At 48.4% G+C, this 20,304-nt stretch overlaps 1 protein-coding gene across 2 annotated transcripts in view; it reads right to left on the bottom strand.

The window, feature by feature from the left end:
- LOC142559790 (uncharacterized) overlaps nucleotides 1-20,304 on the bottom strand; it is a 267,945-nt gene that overhangs the window by 60,478 nt on the left and 187,163 nt on the right. Inside the window, exon 4 of one of the 2 annotated variants that reach the window (XM_075671444.1) lies at nucleotides 1,294-1,376. In XM_075671444.1, the coding sequence (XP_075527559.1) occupies nucleotides 1,294-1,376 (83 nt within the window). The remainder of the gene's footprint in view (nucleotides 1-1,293; nucleotides 1,377-20,304) is intronic. The other variant, XM_075671445.1, reaches the window with a different exon arrangement.

The raw sequence follows: 20,304 nt of genomic DNA, 5'->3' as shown, positions 1-20,304 counted from the left end.
GGGTGCAACGAGGAAGATGCAAATGGAAAAGGCAGATTCAAATCCTGTAACTCTAGCCGAGGCTGTAGGATGCTTCGGCAAATTGCGAGACTTCGCGTCTCAGCAACAAGCTGTGCCTGAGGAAGTGCATAAAAACATAGGCTCTCTGGACAGCTTTGTTACTTGTTGAGCTTTAAGAGCACCAGTGCAAATGAAAATTACAGATTCTTTTCTCTTTTATGAGATAGGCAGCAACTTAACTGTTACGCACTTCGTATATATTAATGTACATAACTCCGTAAATTTCATTTCACACTTTTGACTCGATGTCTGCTGTTCCCTGTGCTGTTCCCTATTCTGGCTAATATTCAGCTTAGCGGACTTTCACTTAAGTGAACTATTTCTTTGGGTCGCTTCAAGTTCACTCGAGTAAGTGTTCACTGTGCACCTCAGCGTACAGCCACAGGCGCGAGGCATGCTCTTCCAGCCAACCTTTCTCACCACTCAAAGCATTATTGTATTTCACTCTTTGACCAGTAGCCGGCGCCGTCTCTCCTAAAGAAAGAGAGTTATTCATTAAGCATGTCACCGGAGTTGACGTGAAGTGCTGCTGTTGATGGCAATCCAGCGGCTTAAGTACACGCCTGCCACTCCACGCCTAATGTCCCTTAATCTACAGGTTTACGCCTGTAGTTATCGTATTAAGACCGCGTCAAAAGTTTTCTTTGCAAATTGCTGAGGTGTTTAGCAAGACGCGCGCTATCCGGACTTTCTGTCACTAGTATATGAAAGAAATCACTAATCACTTATCATACCAAAATTTTAATTATTTCGCCTCGAAAAGCCTGCTTGAGCGTGTTGCATCTGCTGCAGACGCAGTTCTGACAAGCTGAGCAGCAAAATAAAGACAACGAAAGATTTTTTTTTTTTTCTCCCGTTCGTTTCATCCCGCTCGACTCGGTGCCTGTTCTTTATCTCGGCGCCGGCAGTGGCCGGTCCATGTCTGCGCAGGAAGTGCGTTCCTCACGGCACTAAAAAATCTCGTCCAGATTCTGCCCAACCGAACATCGATTCGTTCCGAGCCCTTTTCCCCATTAAGCGACTGCCGCGGCTCCGGTGTCGTCGCGCGCTGCTGGTTGCTCTGCGATAACGCTGAGTGATTTAAAGGCGCCCCGGAACAACGCCCACACGCGGATGTCGTACAGCACCCACATATGCATGCCACGGTTAAAAGCGACGGCTAAAACAATGAACACGGTTGCGAGTCTGACAGGCGCCAACATTTCACAACACCCATGTAATATGAAAATTTACCGGAAAGGAATATTCACCCAGCGCAGAACGCTCACCCCACGGTTCCTCTAGAAGCTGGGAAGAAGTCCTGCGAGCACACTCACCTGCAGAAGAAAGAAACACAGAAAAAAAAATTAGCAGTCAACGTTTTTGTTTTGGTACCGAAAAGCAAAAGCGACGGAAGACTATCCAGACTCAATTAAAAGCGATTAAGATTGAAGTCGCTTTTCTGTGAAAGACATTTCCGCGTACGAAACACTGAAATGAGCAGTGACAACGACAAGCCTGCAAACGTCTCAGGTGTAGACATGCGTTCCCATGTTTCATAAAGCGGGTTTCAAGTTTTAAAATTATGGGGCTTTACGTGCCAAAACCACTTTCTGGTTATGAGGCACGCCGTAGTGGAGTACTCCGGAAATTTCGTTCACCTGGGGTTCTTTAACGTGCACCTAAATCTAAGTACGCGGGTGTTTTCGCATTTCGCCCCCATCGATATGCGGCCGCCATGGCCGGGATTCGATCCCGCGGCCTCGTGCTCAGCAGCCCAACACCATAGCCACTGAACAGCCACGGCGGGTGGCTTCAAGTTTTGCCAATTCTATCCGCAGCTTGTGATGTTCCTGCACTGCATGCGATACTCAAACGTGCTTTTCAGGCCGAGGTTCTTAAAGGTCGAAAAGATGAAGCTGCAATGTAAACGCGACAACCGTCAGGAAGGACATCGTAGACGCGCACGAAGAGTTCCCACACTTGCTTCTTTTCGTTTAATTCGTTGTACCTAACAGCTGCACGAAATAAAATACTTGGGAAGGGTAATATTCCGCCTGCACCATAAATGTTAGACTAACTTACGCCTTATTGCCCATTAAGCACGAAGAACAGCAGCGTCCATTATGGGGCGATGAAGTCGGACCAACGCACACTCAACGGCGTCATTCTGAAAAGCCACGGCTTCCCATACGTGTCGAGTATTCCTTCACCAGTCTAACGAATTTAACGTGGCTGCTTGGTTCCCGCTTAGTGACCATTTGTAGTCGACGCATATAAGCCAAGTGAACACTACGTGTGGCTCATGTTCACATCTATTAAGACAAATTTCTCAATTTCGTATACACCAAGAAAAAGAACAAGGTAGCAACTGTTACAAGACGCACACTGAATGTTCAGTAGTGAGCGTATACAACAAGCGACTCTGTCGAGAATTCGCCGCGTAATTACTACAACACCGCTGAAAAATTCGCGCCGATACTCCCGGGATCCAGGCTTTGCGAAACCGCCCAGTTTCCGAGAATCCCGAGAATATAGACTGAAATTCATAGTTGCACGTCTGCAATAATATGTGGTGACTAAAGCGGAGTAGCAGTGCTTTACAGAGCAAGCTTAACAGCAACCATCCTTAACGAAACACACACGGTGTAAGCTTGATCACGCATTCGTGCTCATGACGACACACTGGTTAATCTGTCATATAGCACGAGATTACACGAAGGAGAAAGTGACAGGCTCAGATTAAATGAGTTGTTTGAAAACAGAAGACATGCGGCACCGATAAACAGCGTAACAACAAACGCAAGTAAGCTAAAGCAAGCACTGCATGTTCACAAGAAGTGCAAGGGCCAAACATCTTTTAGAGGCTGCACCTCACGTTTCATAGACTGCACTACAATCAGAGCGTTAGTATACGAATGCTCGTGCGTGCGTGCAGAGCTGTGATTACGCTTTTCGAAATTTCTATGTTATGAAATGCGCTCCTAAATATCAGCACATGGAACAGCCAGATAAAACTATACCACAATCCCACATTCGAACGCGTTTATATACCCCACTGCATGCTCTTTTACTCCGAGAGAAACGCAGGAATTCGCGACAACGCCCGCGCAGAGCGAACAGTCTACAGCGGCCGACACATCAAAGCAGCGTGACGCCGGCGCGAAACAATCGGGCGCCCCGAGTGCCAGAAATCCGCGTCCCTCGGGGAAATCCCGTCACCGGGTTTCCGCCGCGCGCGCACAGACACAACTGCTCGCCATATCGGCTTCTAGCAAGGGCGCGCCACCGTCCCCGCTCTGCTTTCCTCTTTCAGCAGAGACAAACGACGCATCAAAAGAGGCTCCGTCGCCCGCACGCCGCGGCGGCAGCGAAATGAGGGGAGCGTATCGCCGCGCACGAAGCCGCTTTCGACTCCCTCGACGAGCGCTACTCGTGCAGTGCGCGGAGGGGCACGCGAATAGCAAAGTCTCGCGTCGGCAGAACGACGCGGTTGCTTGGACCCTGGTCGTGCACCCGCCAGCAAGAGATCAGCTCTCGAGACTCTACGGGATTTTCTCGCTGACAGTCATTTGATAGATTCCTCGCGAACAGAGTAGTTCATGAGCGTCTTTCCTTGTTTGTTCTCGTCGATGTTCTCATGACCTCTTCGTCCTTGTGTCGTTCTTGTAGTCTACAACCTTTTCTGTCCTTTATTTTCTTCATCATCTGCAACCTTGCTCTGATAGTGTTTTCATATTTTGTTATAGACTTCCTGCGGTGTTCCGCATATTCATTAGCTTTCATTTGTTTTTGTTTTTTCGTATATCTTATTGTTTTTCCTACTGGCAATTTCACAATAGTGGCCGAATTTCCCGTGGTTCACAGTTATTGAGAAGAACGAAGGAAACGGTCACGCAGGCGTAGACCGACCTTGCCACCGATTGATCGACAACACCACCTCAATAATTTTTTGTAACATGACATTACGATCAAGCAGGGTACATGACTGAGTTAGTTGTCTAGTAAGCGAATAGCGCAAAAGCCCACAACGACCGGAAGTAGTAAGCGTGACGAAGGCTAGCGCTGATTCCCGACGGAGGTTTACGTCATTGTTGACCTTTGCCCTGCGCACTTACTAAGGTAACATGGCCGCCCCTTCCTGGCTTAGATTATTAATTCCCGATGCTGGAATGTTATTTCCCTGATGTTTTCGGAGAGGGAAGCCCGCCATCACCATAAAATTCCGGCAGACACGGTCTTGACCACTAAGGCCGGCCGATGAAAACGAAAGTGTTCAACTTGGACGAAGGACGCAGACAGAAAGTTCCGAAATGCATGAAAGCTAGGAAGGAAAGCACTGGAGATTCGAATAAGGTATCCCTGGCAAGCTCTCTGTAGACAAAAAGAAACAAATAATATAATCGATAAAGCACCATGAAATATCACGCGTCACTTCGTGAATTCCGAGATGTTATAATATATTAGACACAATTATCAAGTGACATCGAAAGCAACCTATCTATCGGGGCACTGCCGCCGCGGACACCGCCGTTCGTACATATGTCACAGGGCTTGTCGTGCTGATGCATCCAACTACTACTGGCGTAGCGCGCATGTATATGCACCGCCGCGCATGCATAAGCACGCGGCCAAGCAGCACAAAAGGGGCGTCGAACGGACACAGTCGGACGGGCACGAGCTGGGCCGCTGTGACGACAGCTCCAGCAGCGCGTGCAGGTCGTCAACGCGCGCTGGATCCCCCTTATCGAACGCCCCGCTCCATCCCTACCCATCTCGCTCAACGCACACTATTTTGGGGATGGAGGCGGCGCGAATTCGGGAGAGCGCAATCCCTAATCGTCGGCTGCCAAATGCGCTCCAGCCCGGGGAACGGGGAGGACGTCGAGGCTGGTGTAACGGCGCCGTCGACCGGTCAGTCATCTAACAACGCGCTAAGGGGCAGCTCCATTCGGAGAGGGGACAGCCTCCCCTTCCACAACATTTAATTGGCCTCTCGCGCGATGGGTCCATTCTGGTCGCGGAGTACCTTGGTTATTACAAGAACGGGGACTTCGTGTCGAGTGCACACGTACCTACACGAATCCTTTTGGCCAAGCGCGAAAATTTGGGCCCCACAGAGGTTCAGTCAGCGTCCACGTTCAAAACCATATTTAAGAAACAAGAAACTAAATAGGAAATGGTATGCGTGCAACCGTGAAATGAGAGTACGTTTCTTCCGGTCATCGGCTCTGAATGAGTCGTTCTCTGCCTGGCCTTTTGGTTTCATTGTTGCGCAGCTTCGCGCGCACGTGAGACACAGCTGACTAAATTTATATTCTGCGAACGTCTGGGGTGTTTCCCAGTGTTAACGATGTGTAGGTTTCGCCAAGTTCGCACACACATTAGAAAGGACAGCGCAGTTCGATGACTAATTTCAACACATACAATTGCATAGCCGCGTCTAGGCCCATTATTATCCGATAACCTGCTTTACGTGAAACTAAAGAGGTGAGAGAAGAAGCTTCGCAACTGGTGTTAAAATCTCGACTAACAAAAGATGGAGCCCCCCCTTTCCTCAAAAAGAAAAAGGAAACTAGCGCTTTAAAGGGCACCTCGCCAGCTCTGGCCATCTTGAGCTGACAAGCGCACTGCACACAATGAGCGCTCACGATCGTGTCTGGTGAGAATTGCATCGCTAGGGGCCGCGGAAGTAGCTGAAGTTTCAAACTAAACGCCGTTTGCCCTTCTCCTCGCGGGCGCCGCACTCCAAGACATGGGCATGACGTATATCAGCAAGGGCGCCTACATACATGTATATGGTGTGACGTCGCGCGTGGTGACACGTGACACTTAGAGATTTATTCAAGGCAACAACAGTTATCTTTGTAATCTATTCCTTCAGTAGACGAATTAAAGTTTAGAGAAATAACAAAACATACAAAAAGAATGTCTGCGTGTTACTGTTTTACTTCGCGCGCCAGCAAGAGAGATGCACTTCCGTTTCGTCTGTTTGTTCGCACGTCGTGCAGTCGCGCACACAGACGCCGAAACTGTCATTTTCTAGCGTGTTCCAGCACGCGCGATCAAGGTCTGCGATCCGCTATATCGTCTGCCGCAGTGTTCGTGTAGCACTGGCTTATGCCGCTAGTCAGGTGTTCTCGCGCACGCCGCGCGAAATCGTGCGTTGCGCGAAGCGAGACAAACGCAAAGGCTCGCTCGCGCGACCATCAGCGGAAGTGCGCCGCGCAGCAGGGGAACAAGAGAGAGAGAGAGAGAGAGAGAGAGAGAGAGAGAGAGAGAGAGAGAGAGAGGCGGGGCCCGTAACGTATACGTCACACGATCCTCCAGCTCCGGTATGGAAGAACGCAGGGACGAAATTTCGGTTGCGGAGGCTAGACAGGGCAAGTGGAGAGAGCGTCCTTCTTGGCGGTGACGACCACCTCCTGAAATCATGGGTTAGCGGCACTGCAATATTTCTATCTCGGCTACTAACGAACCAATATGAGAAATTCTTGCGCTAGAACGCTCCCAAGAGGGCACGTAACAACTTCCATCGTATAACCAACATTTACTGTGTGTCCTGGTGAGCGGCCCTCTAGTAGCCACGATTGCACCCTTTAGACGGGGCGGTTGTGAGAGCTCCAGGGCACTTTCTAGGCCTGCCTCAATTTGGTGCTGAAGCAGCTACCATTCGCATTGAGCAAAAACCAGCAACACTCCCCTTCGCACCGAAATTTACCGCAGAAGCTTGCCCCGCTAGGAGCGCAAGCACCACCGAGTTTATTCAAAGCCCCAGCCACAGCCAATGAATGCCACGCACGGTTTACTACTAGCCCAACCACGCCTCCACCCAGGCCTCCTCACAGCCCTTTAGTTTCCAGTTAACGTCAGTTCTTTCGAGTTTCTTTCAAGCGACGAGAATGGAGTACACCCACCCGCGGGTTAAACTATGGCTGTCAAAAAAGCGTGCAGCACCGCGGAAGCAAGAGTTAGTGTGAGCTAATCAGCGATCCAACTCGCAATTAGAGCAGTTTGAACAAAGAATAACGGTTGCGGATTGGTCGGAGCTCATGCCCTGGACACAACTGTACCCTGCCATATTACGCAAACCAATAACCTACGATTCAATAGTCATGGCACCAGCCGACCCCGAGTTCTTCATTCAAGCCATATGTTTCGTTAAATCCGACGAATAATTCGCTGAACTAACGCCAGCAGTTCCTGCCATAACACTGCGAGGTTTTCGCGGCACTGAATGCAAGTTCGCTAGCGCAGAGAGACGAAGAGAAGGTGAGGGCGGAGGAGAGGAACAGCTAAGTGCGCGGCCCCTTCGCAGTCAGCAGCGGTGGGAAAACAAATCCCGCGGCCTAGTACGCCAACCGAGCTCGGGCGGGCGATAGGCAGAACGGCGCGATTAGCATAGTTAATCGAAGCCGCCTCCTCCGGGTCCCCGCCGTTCAGCGACACGTTTTTCATTACCGGAGCACAACGACTTCATTTGCATCGACGCGTGCGCTAGCACCGCCACCACTCGGTCTAAAGTTGGAAGTGCGCGCTGAAGTCGGGACACGACGCAATAGCGAGAACGCTTGTACAGCGGCGGGGTGAAAAGAACGAAGGACCGCGAGACTCTGCTATTTAAGTCCGGGCAAACAGTGCCACGCACAGTAAAACAAGGCCGTCAGCCGCTTCACAATACCTGGGACGAGTTACCGTTTGCCTCCAGCAGAAGTCCACCGACTTAATGCAGGTTTTCGGCAGTAAAACAAGAAGGAAGAAATATGATCTTGCAGGCATAGCGCAAGCGCGATCTTGCCTTTAGTCTACGGTGTGTGCCACTCCGAAGTTAAGCAAGTAGGTTACTTATATAATGCAAGGCCATGACCGCGGGTGTATGCATTGAGTCGTTTCTACTTCTAGTTTGCCCTTTTACGTGCCCATTCCTAGTAAATATACCTGGTAGCGAAGCTTCCATAGAAGCCCATACGTTCCAAACGTGGCGGTTTATCGGCGGTTCAAGAAGCTTAGTGCCATCTGTGTGACGAGGAAACACTTCCGGCGGATGAAAAGTAATGTGACGCCATATCCGTTAAAAACAGAAGTGACGTCATTCTGTTCTCAAAGGCGCAAAGTTTCTTTTGGTGGCCTGCCATTAGAGCTGCATTTTCAAATGTCCCGCCATTCGACTTGATGGCCGTTTCGAGGTCCAAGTGCGGAAAGCGATGCAGCAAAAGGTCTGTCGTGCGGGTGTCGAAATCGTACCCCTTCAATATTTTTTTTTTTTTTTTGAGGCCGACGAAACCTTTGGGTGTAGAGTGCTGGCCCCATCGTCATACGGCCTTCGGCCAGCCCAGCCACAAAAGAAGATCTAAGCAAACAATTATCTGGCGGTCGTTACTATTGATTGAACAGGTTAAACAACGATTATAATAATAAAAATAACGTATGGGGTTTTTACACGCCAAAACCACTCTCTGATTATGAGGCACGCCGTAGTGGGGGACTCCGGGATTATTTGGACCACCTGGGGTTCTCTAGCTTGCGTCTAAATCTAAGTACACGCGTGTTTTCGCATTTCGCCCCAATCGAAATGCGGCCGCCGTAGCCGGGATTCGATCCAGCGACCTCGTGCTTAGCAGCCCAACACCACAGCCACTAAGCAACCACGGCGGGTAAGAAACGATTAAACTACCCGTGCCACCAAGCTCAGACAAAACGTCCACAAACAAAACAACACAGCATGTGCGGTGGAGGGGGGGGGGGGCACATTGCAACAGGTGAACTTAACGAGTGCGCCTATCTGCACACTTCAAGAGCTGCATCTCATTGCAAGTGATAGCGGGGCCAACGTTCTTATAGTGGACGCTGAAAAAAAGGTACTTACTGATAAATTAAATCGAGTTGACTTTTCTTTCCTCGCCACGCGTATTTAAATTTGATTAGGAATTTTTTTCGCTTTAGTCAATCAAACTGTATCTCGTTTTAATTTAAGAACTCATAGAACTTGACCTTTTTTCATGCAGTACTTGCTTATCAGATATAACACGAAGCACGTGAATGAAGTTTGTCAGTTTAGCCCTAAGCGTAGTAACATGTTTGGTCCGAGTAACATGTTTGGTCACATGTTTGTGCGGTCTATTATCCCACCAAGAAATATGTGGTGGTGACTAAAGGGAGCGCCGTACCGTCGCCAACGACGGAATATTGTGACATGGATATGTGCGTGAATGCCAACTCTTGTTACGAACGGCCTGCAAGGGTACCGACCTACAATATTTTCCCAGCCAGCTGCAGCTGCGGAGATGGCGAGCTTCCCCGAAGCGACCATGAAAGCCTTCCCCACCTGCCGCGGTGACTCGTTTTGTAGGGACGACGATGTGCCGCGTCAACACCCCCTCGGAGTCGCTATGACTAAATGCGGTCGGTGGACCAAGTATTGTTAGCGGAATCGCCAACGTCTTCACGGTTCGATTGAAGCAGGGGGAATTCCTGGAAGGAGATGTTTTGCGCTGCCTTCTCACGGATCTTTGAAGACGCCAGACAATGGACAGCCGCGGCGGCCAATGCGCGAGGTCAGCTCGAGGATTAAGAGGCGCCTGCTCGGGACAAGCAGAGCTGTTTCACATCTATTTCATGCCCGACTCCAATCCTGACAACTGGATGGCATCGGTGGGATCGTCCTTAAAACCTTACATTCTGCACACTTTGTTGCTGAGAGTTGCAGGCCTCTACGGAGCAAGTACATCGCCGGGATGGCAGCAGCACGTTGCAGCCTTGCATGCGCTTGTGGATGTGTGACCCCAGATGACCAGATACATATGTAAACCGCGTACGTGCTGATATTCACTTTGTCAGGTAGCTTGTCAGCAAGGTCTGCCAGCATGACATTGAACATGGATGGGTGGATGGATGATTTGTTTTGGTGCCCTGCCAATAGAGTTTAATTTGGATGGATGCATATGGATGGATGGATGGATGGATGGACGCTATGAGCCTCCCCTTTGGAACGGGGCAGTGGGTTGCGCCACCAAGCTCTTGTTATTTTATGGCCTAATGTCCCACCTATGTTAAAAAAATAAAAAAACTACGATTAATTCTCATGACCAAAGTTTCTCAACCCCTATTGTAAGCTTAGTTTTGGTACGCCTCCGTTCTTTGCCGTTTCCCTAATTCCGCCAATCTTACAATCTCCTCTTACTAATCTATATTGCGGACGTGTTTATATTCCCGTTGCTCTCACTGAACCCAATGTCTTCAGGACGCCAGTGACTCCCGAGTGGACCGCTGCGCAAATATCTTCACATTCTAATACAACATGCTCCATCGTTTCCCTAGCTTTACCGCAGCAAGCACATGCTTCTTCTTCCTTCTTACAGCTCGCTTTATAAGCACGTGTTCTAAGGCATCCTGATCTCGCTTCGAAAAGTAATGAGCTTCCTTCCCTTTGAGTTATCATAAATTGTTTCTTTCCTGACTTCGTTTTTTCCTCTTAAGTAGTTACTCATGGCAGGTTTCTTTTCCATTGCCGCCGCCCATGAGATTATCTCAGCCTCTCTGACTTTCCGCTTAACGTTCTTTGTTGCTGTGTTGCTCACCATGCAGGCCACATACTTGCTGGTAAGCTTCCTAGTTCTTTTCCTCACCTATGAATCAATGTTATTGCAGTAAAAATACCTGAACACTCTCCCAGTCCATTTACTTTCTTCCATATTCCTCAGTCGTTCTTCGTAATTAATTTTACTGTGAGCTTCCCCCACTTCAAAACTTGTCCAGCCCCCCCCCCCCCTCATATCACCATGCTTCAGTTTTCCCGCGAGTGCCCAATGCGAGGCGTCCACTGACCTTTGGTTGCCATCGAGTCTTGATTGTACCCATGATTTTAAGCAAACAACCGTATTTAAATATGTAAGTCCTGGAACCATTGCACCTTTGCACATACCCCGGAGAAGCTCGTGCATCCCCATAGCGCTTTATGTTTCATTATGGCCGCATTTCTCTTCCCCTTCACTGTTATTGGTTTTTCCTGTGTTTCCATGACGATGTGTTTGCTGTGCTATGTGCTCTCTCTCTCTCCTCCCCATCTTTCATTCCCCATCCCACTCCCATGTGTAGGGTAGCAAACCGGTTGAGCTAAACTGGTTAACCTCACTGCCTTTCCTTCTCCCCTTTTTACTTCCTTCCTTCCTTCCTGTGTTCCCATCGCTCGTCGGCACAGAAAGCTATGAAGGCATTTTTGTCTTTCTTGACGGCGACTGGCCTATGTGAACGCCTTTGACTCGCTCAGGCCCTCCGCATGCGCGCGCGAGCTCACCGCGGCTTTCGTCCCCCTCCCCTCCCTCTCTCTGTCTTATCTTCCTATTCCCTCTTTCTCGTCCCCCAGAGTAGGGTAGCTAACCAGACGCATTTCTGGTTAACATCCCCGTCTTCTCTCTCTATTTCCTCCTCCTTCTGTGTTTCCACATATCCATTGCCTTCGTTCATCCATATACCAAGGCATATTATTCCTTTAGGCGAGATATTTGATGGCCCTGTATTGCCACTGCCTGTTCACTGTTTTCATTTCATGCCATAACACCTGATTGTTAATGCTAAATTTCAGACCTAACTTATCGCCTTCCTGTCCACATGATATTAGCCAGACGTTGCATATTAATTTGTATGTTAGCTAGCAGCATTAATCTCTGCGTGAATTAGCAACACAATGTCGTCTGCATAAAACAAACCTGGAAAAACTGCTGCTCAACTATGGTACCCGCCTGTCTGTATGACATATTAAGCCCACTATTCCTTCTAGCGCCCTCTCCATCCTCATCATGTACATCATAAACAGCAGTGGGGATAAAGGACACCCCTGCCTCAGTCCCTTGTTGATATCAACTTTCTCCTCGCTCCTCATGCCTGCCCATTCAACGCAAACGGTATTTTCTAGGTAAACCTCTCTCAAAAGCTGTAGACAATCGTCGCCTAAGCTTTCCCTTTCCAGAATATCCCCCCCAAAATGTTGCGGTCTACGTTGTCATACGCTCCTGTAATGTCTAAAAAAGCCACACATAACGGTTTCCTTTCTACTTTTGATGTTTCAATACACTGAGTAAGGACAAATAATTTATCATCCAAACGCCTACCTATTCTGAAGCCATTGTGAAGTTTTCCCAAAATGGCATTATTCTCTGCCCATGCTTGCAGCTTTAACTTATTTGCCTGCATTGCTAATCTGTATATTACCGATGCAATGATCAACGGTCTATACGAGTAAATTCTATTTTTCTGCCCCTTACCTTTATACATTAAATTCATTTTACATCGTCCCCAACTTCAAGAGAACAGACTGGCAGGCTAATTGGTGCTGAATAACCTGAGGCAAAGCGCAAAAACACACGACGAAAATAGAAGGGAACGAAGACACAGCGCTATTAAGAACTCAATTTTTATTGCGCATAGTTACCACATATATACCATCGTACAACAAGCCAAACATTTCATTAATCCGCCTAACGGGAACCTCGTCTAGCCCTGTGGCTATGTGCCTAGCAATTTTCTCTTCGGCTTTCTTTTAGTTGAAATTTGTCAGCACCAGTTCCTTTTCCATCTGCTTCTCATTAGGCCCCTTATTCCTTCAACTAAAACCTTGTAATTCGATTGGAAAGATTCGGCTGTTATTTTTCGGATGTGATTTAATGCCGCGTCCCCTTCCAGTTTGTTTCCATCTTTGTCTAGGATATGTTGTTGTATTGTTGTTGACTTCCTGCCTTATACTTTTTTGTGGTTCCAAAGTATTCTAGGTGCGGCCTTCTTTTTCTTACGTATTTCTGACAATCAACGTTCACTTTCCCTTTTTTTCTTTGCTTGCACCAGTATTTGAACCATATATTTTTTTTTTCTCCCGGTATATCTCCCATTTTCATGTTACTTCATCCTGTGGCAACTGCACTTTTTTTGCCTGCCTGTGCTCTCTTGATGATTTCTGTCATTCGGCGATCGCTTCTCGTATCTCGCTGTTCCGCCAGCTTTTCGGTTTCTTTTTTCCTTTCCAACGAGAAAGTTGCTTCTCTTTCCGTATTTCTCTCATTATTATACTTAGAAGCTCACTATATTCCTACTCTTTGCTTGGCCATTTGCAGAGTTCACCCTCAACTCTTGTGACTATATTTGTTATTTGTTCAGTGTTCAAATTTGGACTGACCATTTTGCACTCCTTGCTTTCTTTCCCAACTGCATATGACATTTTCAATATGATGCGTTTATGGTCACTCCCTATGCTGCTATCCCTCCCTCGTCAATGGCCATTTCTCTCAACTCATCATGAATTCATTCGGTTATCAGACAGTAGTCAATGGTCGATTACCGGTTTCCCACTTCCCATGTGGTCTGCCCGTCACACTTAAGCCCTGTATTCACGAGATCGAGGTTATGTTGCTCACAAAGGTCAAGCATTGACTTCCCGTTCTTGTCGGTACAGCCATCTATATCCTGTATGTGGGCATTCATGTCACCTAATAGGATAATTTCGGCATCATTCCCAAAACCCTTAATTTCAGCACTTGTGCATTTCACTAACTCTTTATTCTTCTCTGTGCAATTATTTCCGGTGCACAAATACGTAACGCCCAGCCAAGTTTTCTTTCCACTCAATGAACCTGATAACCAAAGATGCTGTTGGCATTTTGAATTTACTCTTTTCCATTTGGCTCCCTGATGGATGAGCATTCCGACTCCCCTCCCTTTTTTTCCAATTTAGTTCTGTTGCACACTTCCCAAACATAATTCTCAATCACTGGCAGCTCTTCCGAGTCTCTAAGGTACCTTTCTGTAACCGAATTAACCCCTATTTGTTCTGTATTTAACTGCTCCTCAATCTCTACCCACTTTTCCTTTCTTCTGCCACCCTGCATGTTTATGTAGCTTATTGCATGGCGAGCTCTCTTTCTTGTTTTCCTCCTTTTTCTGTTATTGACAGCCATGCTGTTCTGAGGATCCCCCAGGGGACCTTCTATAGGGCTGAGGGCACCACCATGCGGAACACCCCTGCGAACGTCATGTCTGTCAGTCTCGCCATCCGAAGTGGACATGAAAATGGTGCGGCTACTAAGATAACTGTACAGTCATGCATACATCCGGCCACCAACTCCGACATCCTCAAGTGCCCAATGAATAGAATAATGGAAGCCGTTGTCGAAGGCACATCAAGAAATATTTCACATGCCAGCCGACGGCGCCTCTTCTCCTGTTGAACAGAAGATACTAGGTCGATCACACCGTCAATAGACGGTCGGTCTCTTCGGATCCGTTGATAAATACAGGGAATCACCCACTTTTCTCGAGTAGCCATTCCAATCTGAACGAAGTTTGCTCCAAGTGTACCAGGAACTTTCTGAGGGCAACATACGCTACAGCATGCCTGTGCTATCTAACATAGGACCATCTTGTATGCGCACGCTGGAGAGCGTTCAGGCACAAGCACTGCGGATATGCCTTGGCTTGACAAGTTGGACGTCAACTAAGGGCCCAATAGAAGAAGCACCGGCTTGCCCAATAGAAATCTACAGGTCTTGTGAACCTGTGCGAACCTATCTTCGCCTGCTGACCAGACCCTCACACCATCCTCTGTCAACACTTCCAAGAACCAACCGACTGACCGTCTGCCACAACGGCAGCATTTGTTATCCCACAACTTGGAATTACTCGGCGATTTCAATTAGACCACAAATCGACATCTACGGCTGCGGAACTTCCGGCAATGCGTCCGTTTATGTCCGTTTATGAGAACGGCTGTCCATTTTATGAGAGCACGGACACCTCGTAAATAGACGGTGCTCTACGATGCCAAATCAGCGCTGCAGGCACTAAAATGCTTTTTAAAGAAATGATCATATTACCTGCTCGTGCTGGAAATCGTCGAACTTCATCGCAGTGACCAGTTAGGTGGTCACGTGATCACTTTTCAACGGGTTCGTAGTCATTGTGGTGTGATTTGCAATGAACTCACTGACTCCCTCATCGGTCAGTCGAACAGCCCTGATTGTGAACATTGCCAGACGCCTGAAACGCCGGAACACATATTGTGAGATTGCCCAGCCTATACGCTGGAGCGAAGGACGTTGGAAAGTTCTCTAACCAGCGTTGGCAGGCAATCACTCTCGGAGGACGCTATCTTCGGCCCATGGCCTGACACTGCAACTTCAATGCGGGCAACTAAAGCGCTGTTGAAGTTCCTGCAGGACACCAAGCTAGAAGAGCGGCTCTAGCAGGGCCACTGTCTAATATACATAAGCACTCACCATTTATCATCATCACCCATCCCAGTACTTTCACTCCTCTTCTCTCCTCCCCAGTGCAGAGAAGCAGACTAGAGCGCACTAGCTCAGGGCGACCTCCATCATTCCTCTCAATAAATTGTATCTCTTTTTTTCTTTTTTGCTTATCAATCGACCGCAACCCAACACTGTGCAATCTGTCGATCACGTGACAGCCTACAGCACGGGATTGAAATATGGAACGCGATATGTAATGAATATCGAAACACGCCTGGTAGAACTAATAAAAGGGATGCCAAATCTGCCACTTTGTTTTTACCTTAATGCAAAGGACTCGCTAAATTTTCATAGGGTGTTTATTATTGACTGCTTGCGTTTCAGAAGCTTCCCTGTAAGTGATATTACAAAAATTTGACGCGCCCAGACTGCTGCAAAACTAAGCGCCTCAGCATCTCCCTAGCAATCTGAACACTATGTGGTCGCAAATTTTCATTGGGATGACAATTAATTTAGGTACCCTAGAAAAGGGGTCAGAACTTGTGAATCGGGTATTATCGCCAAACAAGAACTATATGGCACTGAATGTCGTGTACAGATGTCCTCACGAAGAAGCACATGTCTGTGGATTTCTGTGCCCCAATACACGTTCTCATAGTTACACCTATCGAGATGACGGCTTACTTTACGGCAGTGTATACCTTAGGACGCCGTACAATAGAAAAGCAAACGGACAGACAGCTACGCTGCGTTGCTTAATTTGTTTATCCTCCAGACTTATTCACACACCGCACTTCGCAATACTCCCACCCAGGAACCAGCCCCTCCGCCTCTAAAAAAAAAAAATAAGAAAGTTTTAGCAATTATTCACCTCTCACAGTCGCGGCTTATAAGCAAGAATCACGCGGGCGCACAATTAACCAAACAGACGACTGCTATTTGTACAAGTTGGCAACGATGCATGTTCAACTGCAATACTTTCAACAGGGACGAGCAAAGCGAACAAGGTATATGTGCCGATATGTACTTGGTACATATTGGTACATAGTGGCACATATGCCTTAAGACAGCATACGAAGATTTATTGGTCAGCTGTGAGCGCCTAAACGTTCACGTACCACGTGACGTCATTAGTCAAAAGGATGCTCCACGTCCACCGGCATGGCCGGGAATGGCGTTGGCTATCCATGTTATACGGTGCGCACATACATAGATACCCAACAATGTGGACGCGGGTGCAGTGCCTTAGCACAATTCGTAGCGCACACACGCCTAATGCGGAGGTTGTGGGTTCGGCTCACACCGGCGGCAAGTTGTAATTTTTCGTTCACTTTCACTTCCCTTTAGTTTACCCTGTGTACACTTCAATGAAATCTACAAATAACTTCCCCTATGCTTTCCTTGGCTTCACACGCTCGTGGCTGACCAAAATCGGGGCCATCGGTTCCCCTTCAACTCGGCCAAAGGTGAGGTTATGGCTTAAGCATCTTTGACAATTTCACAAAGATGCCCGCAGCTTGGAATCCGTTAGTATTTTATATTTTAATCGTGTGAGTCGTATCTGCGATACTTTCACGGGATAGTCACGAGTAGCTATCCGAGAACTTCACTCGCGAACAATTTTCTTTGGTCATGAAGGAAAGGCTACGCGGGCAAAGCGCGCACAAGCGAAAGCGCTTCTGAAGAAAGACCGACATTTTCATCCGCGTCAGCTTAAGCAGGGGAAGAGAAAACAAACACGTCATTTACAACAGCTGAATTAGACAAAACACAGCACTGAGTGTTGAGGTTTACTTATTTCGCGGCTTTTCCCTTCCGCGCCTGGCCAAACGCGAAACCGTCGAAAGTGGAAGCTGAGTCGATTCACCGTCTGCTCAGAGAAATGAAAAGCGCTGCCAAACGTTGCGGGTACATACTCGGCGCGGTAAACAACACGTAACAGAAGTTCCGCCCTCGTAGCTTTTGCTTCAATGCCACAAAGCTGACCGCGAGTATAGCGCGAATGAAGCGAAAAGACTCGCTCAAGGTATTAACGAATCGCGGTCGGGAGTGGACGCTGGGAGACTCGTTTTCCTGCTTGCCCAACGATGCCTCGGACGAAGCAGTGGTCGGTTTCCAAGCAAACCCGTCTGCAGCAACAATTGTCCCCATCGTCATCACGAATTCTGTACCATCGCATTTACTTAAGACTTGGTTAAACTTGTGTTTTTGTTTTCTCCTGCATTTTCTCTTCCACGTTGCGATTCACCATGGAGTACGGTGCCAACAACACTTGGAGTTCTGTGTCCGAGCCTCGCCACACTAGAAAACTAAATACAGCAAACAGGTCTCAGGCGGAAGTCCGAATGCAGAGCTACAAGACGAAGGGCAAAGCGGAAGTACACTTGGAAGGAGGAGGAGGAAGTCCGGGAGCTGCGTCCTCTCGGCTAATGAGCTGGAGCGTACAGTTACACGAGCGTGACAGCCCTGCACGTGCTTGGCTGGCGTGAGGCGAGCGATTGGAATCGATCGCCGCCGCTCCGCTGACGGAGCGAAAACGAGACGGGGATGATTCGAATTTCTAGTGCACCACCGCGCCGCGTAAAAGCAAGAGCGAGAAAGCACGCCCGCGAGAACCGCGCAGTGCTGTGCGAGCCAGTGCTGGCATTGGCTCACACTTCCGGAAACCAGGCGAGGGCGGCTGCCACCGCAGAGGTACACGTAGGGTGCCGCATCGGCGGTTCTCGTGAAGTGGGCAATACCACGCGCTCAATATGATCACAAACAATTTGTTGGCAAGTGCGGTCCAATGTGAGATATATAAATGCGAGCATACGAACCGCGCTCCGAGAACCAAAAAAAAGAAACGTGCGATATCGGACAACGCCCGTGGCTAGCTCGTGTGTGCTCGAAGGCGCCTCTGAAACATGTGGCCTTGATGGCTACAGAAAATTAATTAAATTAAACTTATATTTTGGTGTTTTACGCGTAAAAACCACGATATGATTGTGAGGCACGCCGTAGTGGGGGACTCCGCATTAACTTTGACCGCATGGGATTCTTCAACGTGCACCAAATGCACGGTACGTGGGCATTGATGGCTATAATACGGCCCCCACAGCCTGATACTGAAACACCCTACATTACCACTACCTTCGCAAAATTCGTTACTATCACACTACCACTATGTGATGTGCATGCGGAGTACCGCAAACGTACAACCTTGCCTGCTTTCTCTCGTGAAGTGTGTTGGCCTTTTCACACAGTGACGCAATAACCGTCACGGCAGATAGACGCGCTAACACACGGGTGCGATGTGGCCGAGTGCAACCATACGAACGAGCAGAACAAACAAAATTTTTGAAAAGTCACGCCAGTAGCGCTATACCACCCAGAGATGAAACAGTTAAGCGCTAGCTGAAGCTCGCAACGGCACAACACAGTATTCTTCGTAATACAGCGCATTTAATCAACAAAGATGGAAAGTCTTTCCTTGCCATCATCCGGTGGCGCCACGACGCCAGTTTCCCAGTTTGTACTCCTTGTCAATCTAGGTTCCCCTACACGACTATCAGCTTCAGGCAACAACGACTACGCTTGCAGTTTCAACAAGCGCTAACTGGCACAAAAGAAGGCAGACGCAGCACAAGTAAGAACTCGCAACTACAGTTTATTCGGAGCAGAAAAGCATACATATAAAGAGGCAACGCTGACTTCTTTCACCGCTTGTTAAAATCTTGTTAAACCTGCCACTATGAACCAACTAACACGGTAACACGTTCTACTGCACGTCTGCGCCTTTGCGCATGAGCGGAATGCCCCTGGCGCAGTCAGTTTCTGCATGCTCTTTCTGCATGGAACGGGGCCCACGGACCTGTCCGTTGCATCTCGTATTGTCCCGCACTGTATACGCAAGGTCGACCCAAATGCGTCGCAATGTTTCGGGCGAAAAGCAGTCCAAAACGAATTATCACCGACATCAGCAAGGGCAGTTATGAGAACAACGATCGAAGAACGACTACGTGAGGAGGGAACAAACATTGAGAAAAAAGTTTTCAATTAAAACATTACAAAGCTTAATTTATTTCAACGAAAATAAAATGTCTCATCAGTGTTATAAACGCGTGTCGAAGAAGAATATCAGTTCTGGCTGAATGGCGAAGCATCTATTGCGATAGCAAATTAGTAGACAGCTATACGAAGTAAGGATAGCATATTTATCAGCCGTATGGATTTGTAAATATTCGCTTACTACCTAAATTTACAAGCATGGTGTCACGCGCGCACAAGCAAACATGAGCAGGTGTCCCTCGATGACCTCACGCATTCGCTGTCAAATCGCTGGAGTGAGAAAGCACGACCGAAGCAGCGAGCGAATTGACCATCTTGCTGCATCTCGCCTCCAGGCGAACTACGCGGCGACAACACAGCGCACGCGAAGCTATCAGCACCCGGCGCACCCGGTTGCCATAACAGATCGCCCTCAAGATAGGGCTCGCGCGGCCGCGCCATACGTAGCCGACGCCGGAGTAACCCCTCCCGCCGGTGGCTTGCGCGCGGTGCAAGACGGCACGTTTCCTCCCCAGTTTCCTCCACTGTGCGCGCGAGGTTGAGCCACCATCGTCGACCCACCCTCGCACGCTTTCATTCGCACATACAGCAGCACATGGCGCGCGGCGACGGGTTACCGCCCTTGGACATTAAGCGGCACCTCACGACGATGCCGACGTCGACGGCAGAAATGCACCTGGAGTGTCCACTTAATTGCTATAGCAATGAAAAAGGGCAACTCTATCTTACTTTATCATTAACAATAAATGTCTCTGTTTCAGCGGCCGCTATAAATGGGGTTGTTCACGCCGTTATCAATTGCAACACAATGCAATCTTCGAGCGTACAGAAAGACGCGTTCATAAGGTTCAGCTGCTACTATACGCTCCCTAACACATTGTGTTGGTTTGCTTGTCGACGTTTGTCTGAAGTATGGTGCCGCGGTGTCTTCGAGTAGTGTTTCGTCATTGTTCAAGGTGTTAAGTCAAAAGTAGTGAGTTAC

This window comes from Dermacentor variabilis, chromosome 10 (genome assembly GCF_050947875.1).
Source record: "Dermacentor variabilis isolate Ectoservices chromosome 10, ASM5094787v1, whole genome shotgun sequence".
NCBI classification, from domain to species: Eukaryota; Metazoa; Arthropoda; class Arachnida; order Ixodida; family Ixodidae; genus Dermacentor; species Dermacentor variabilis.
The sequence above is the reverse complement of the archived record's forward strand: the minus strand, read 5'-3'. Positions and strand labels throughout refer to the sequence as shown.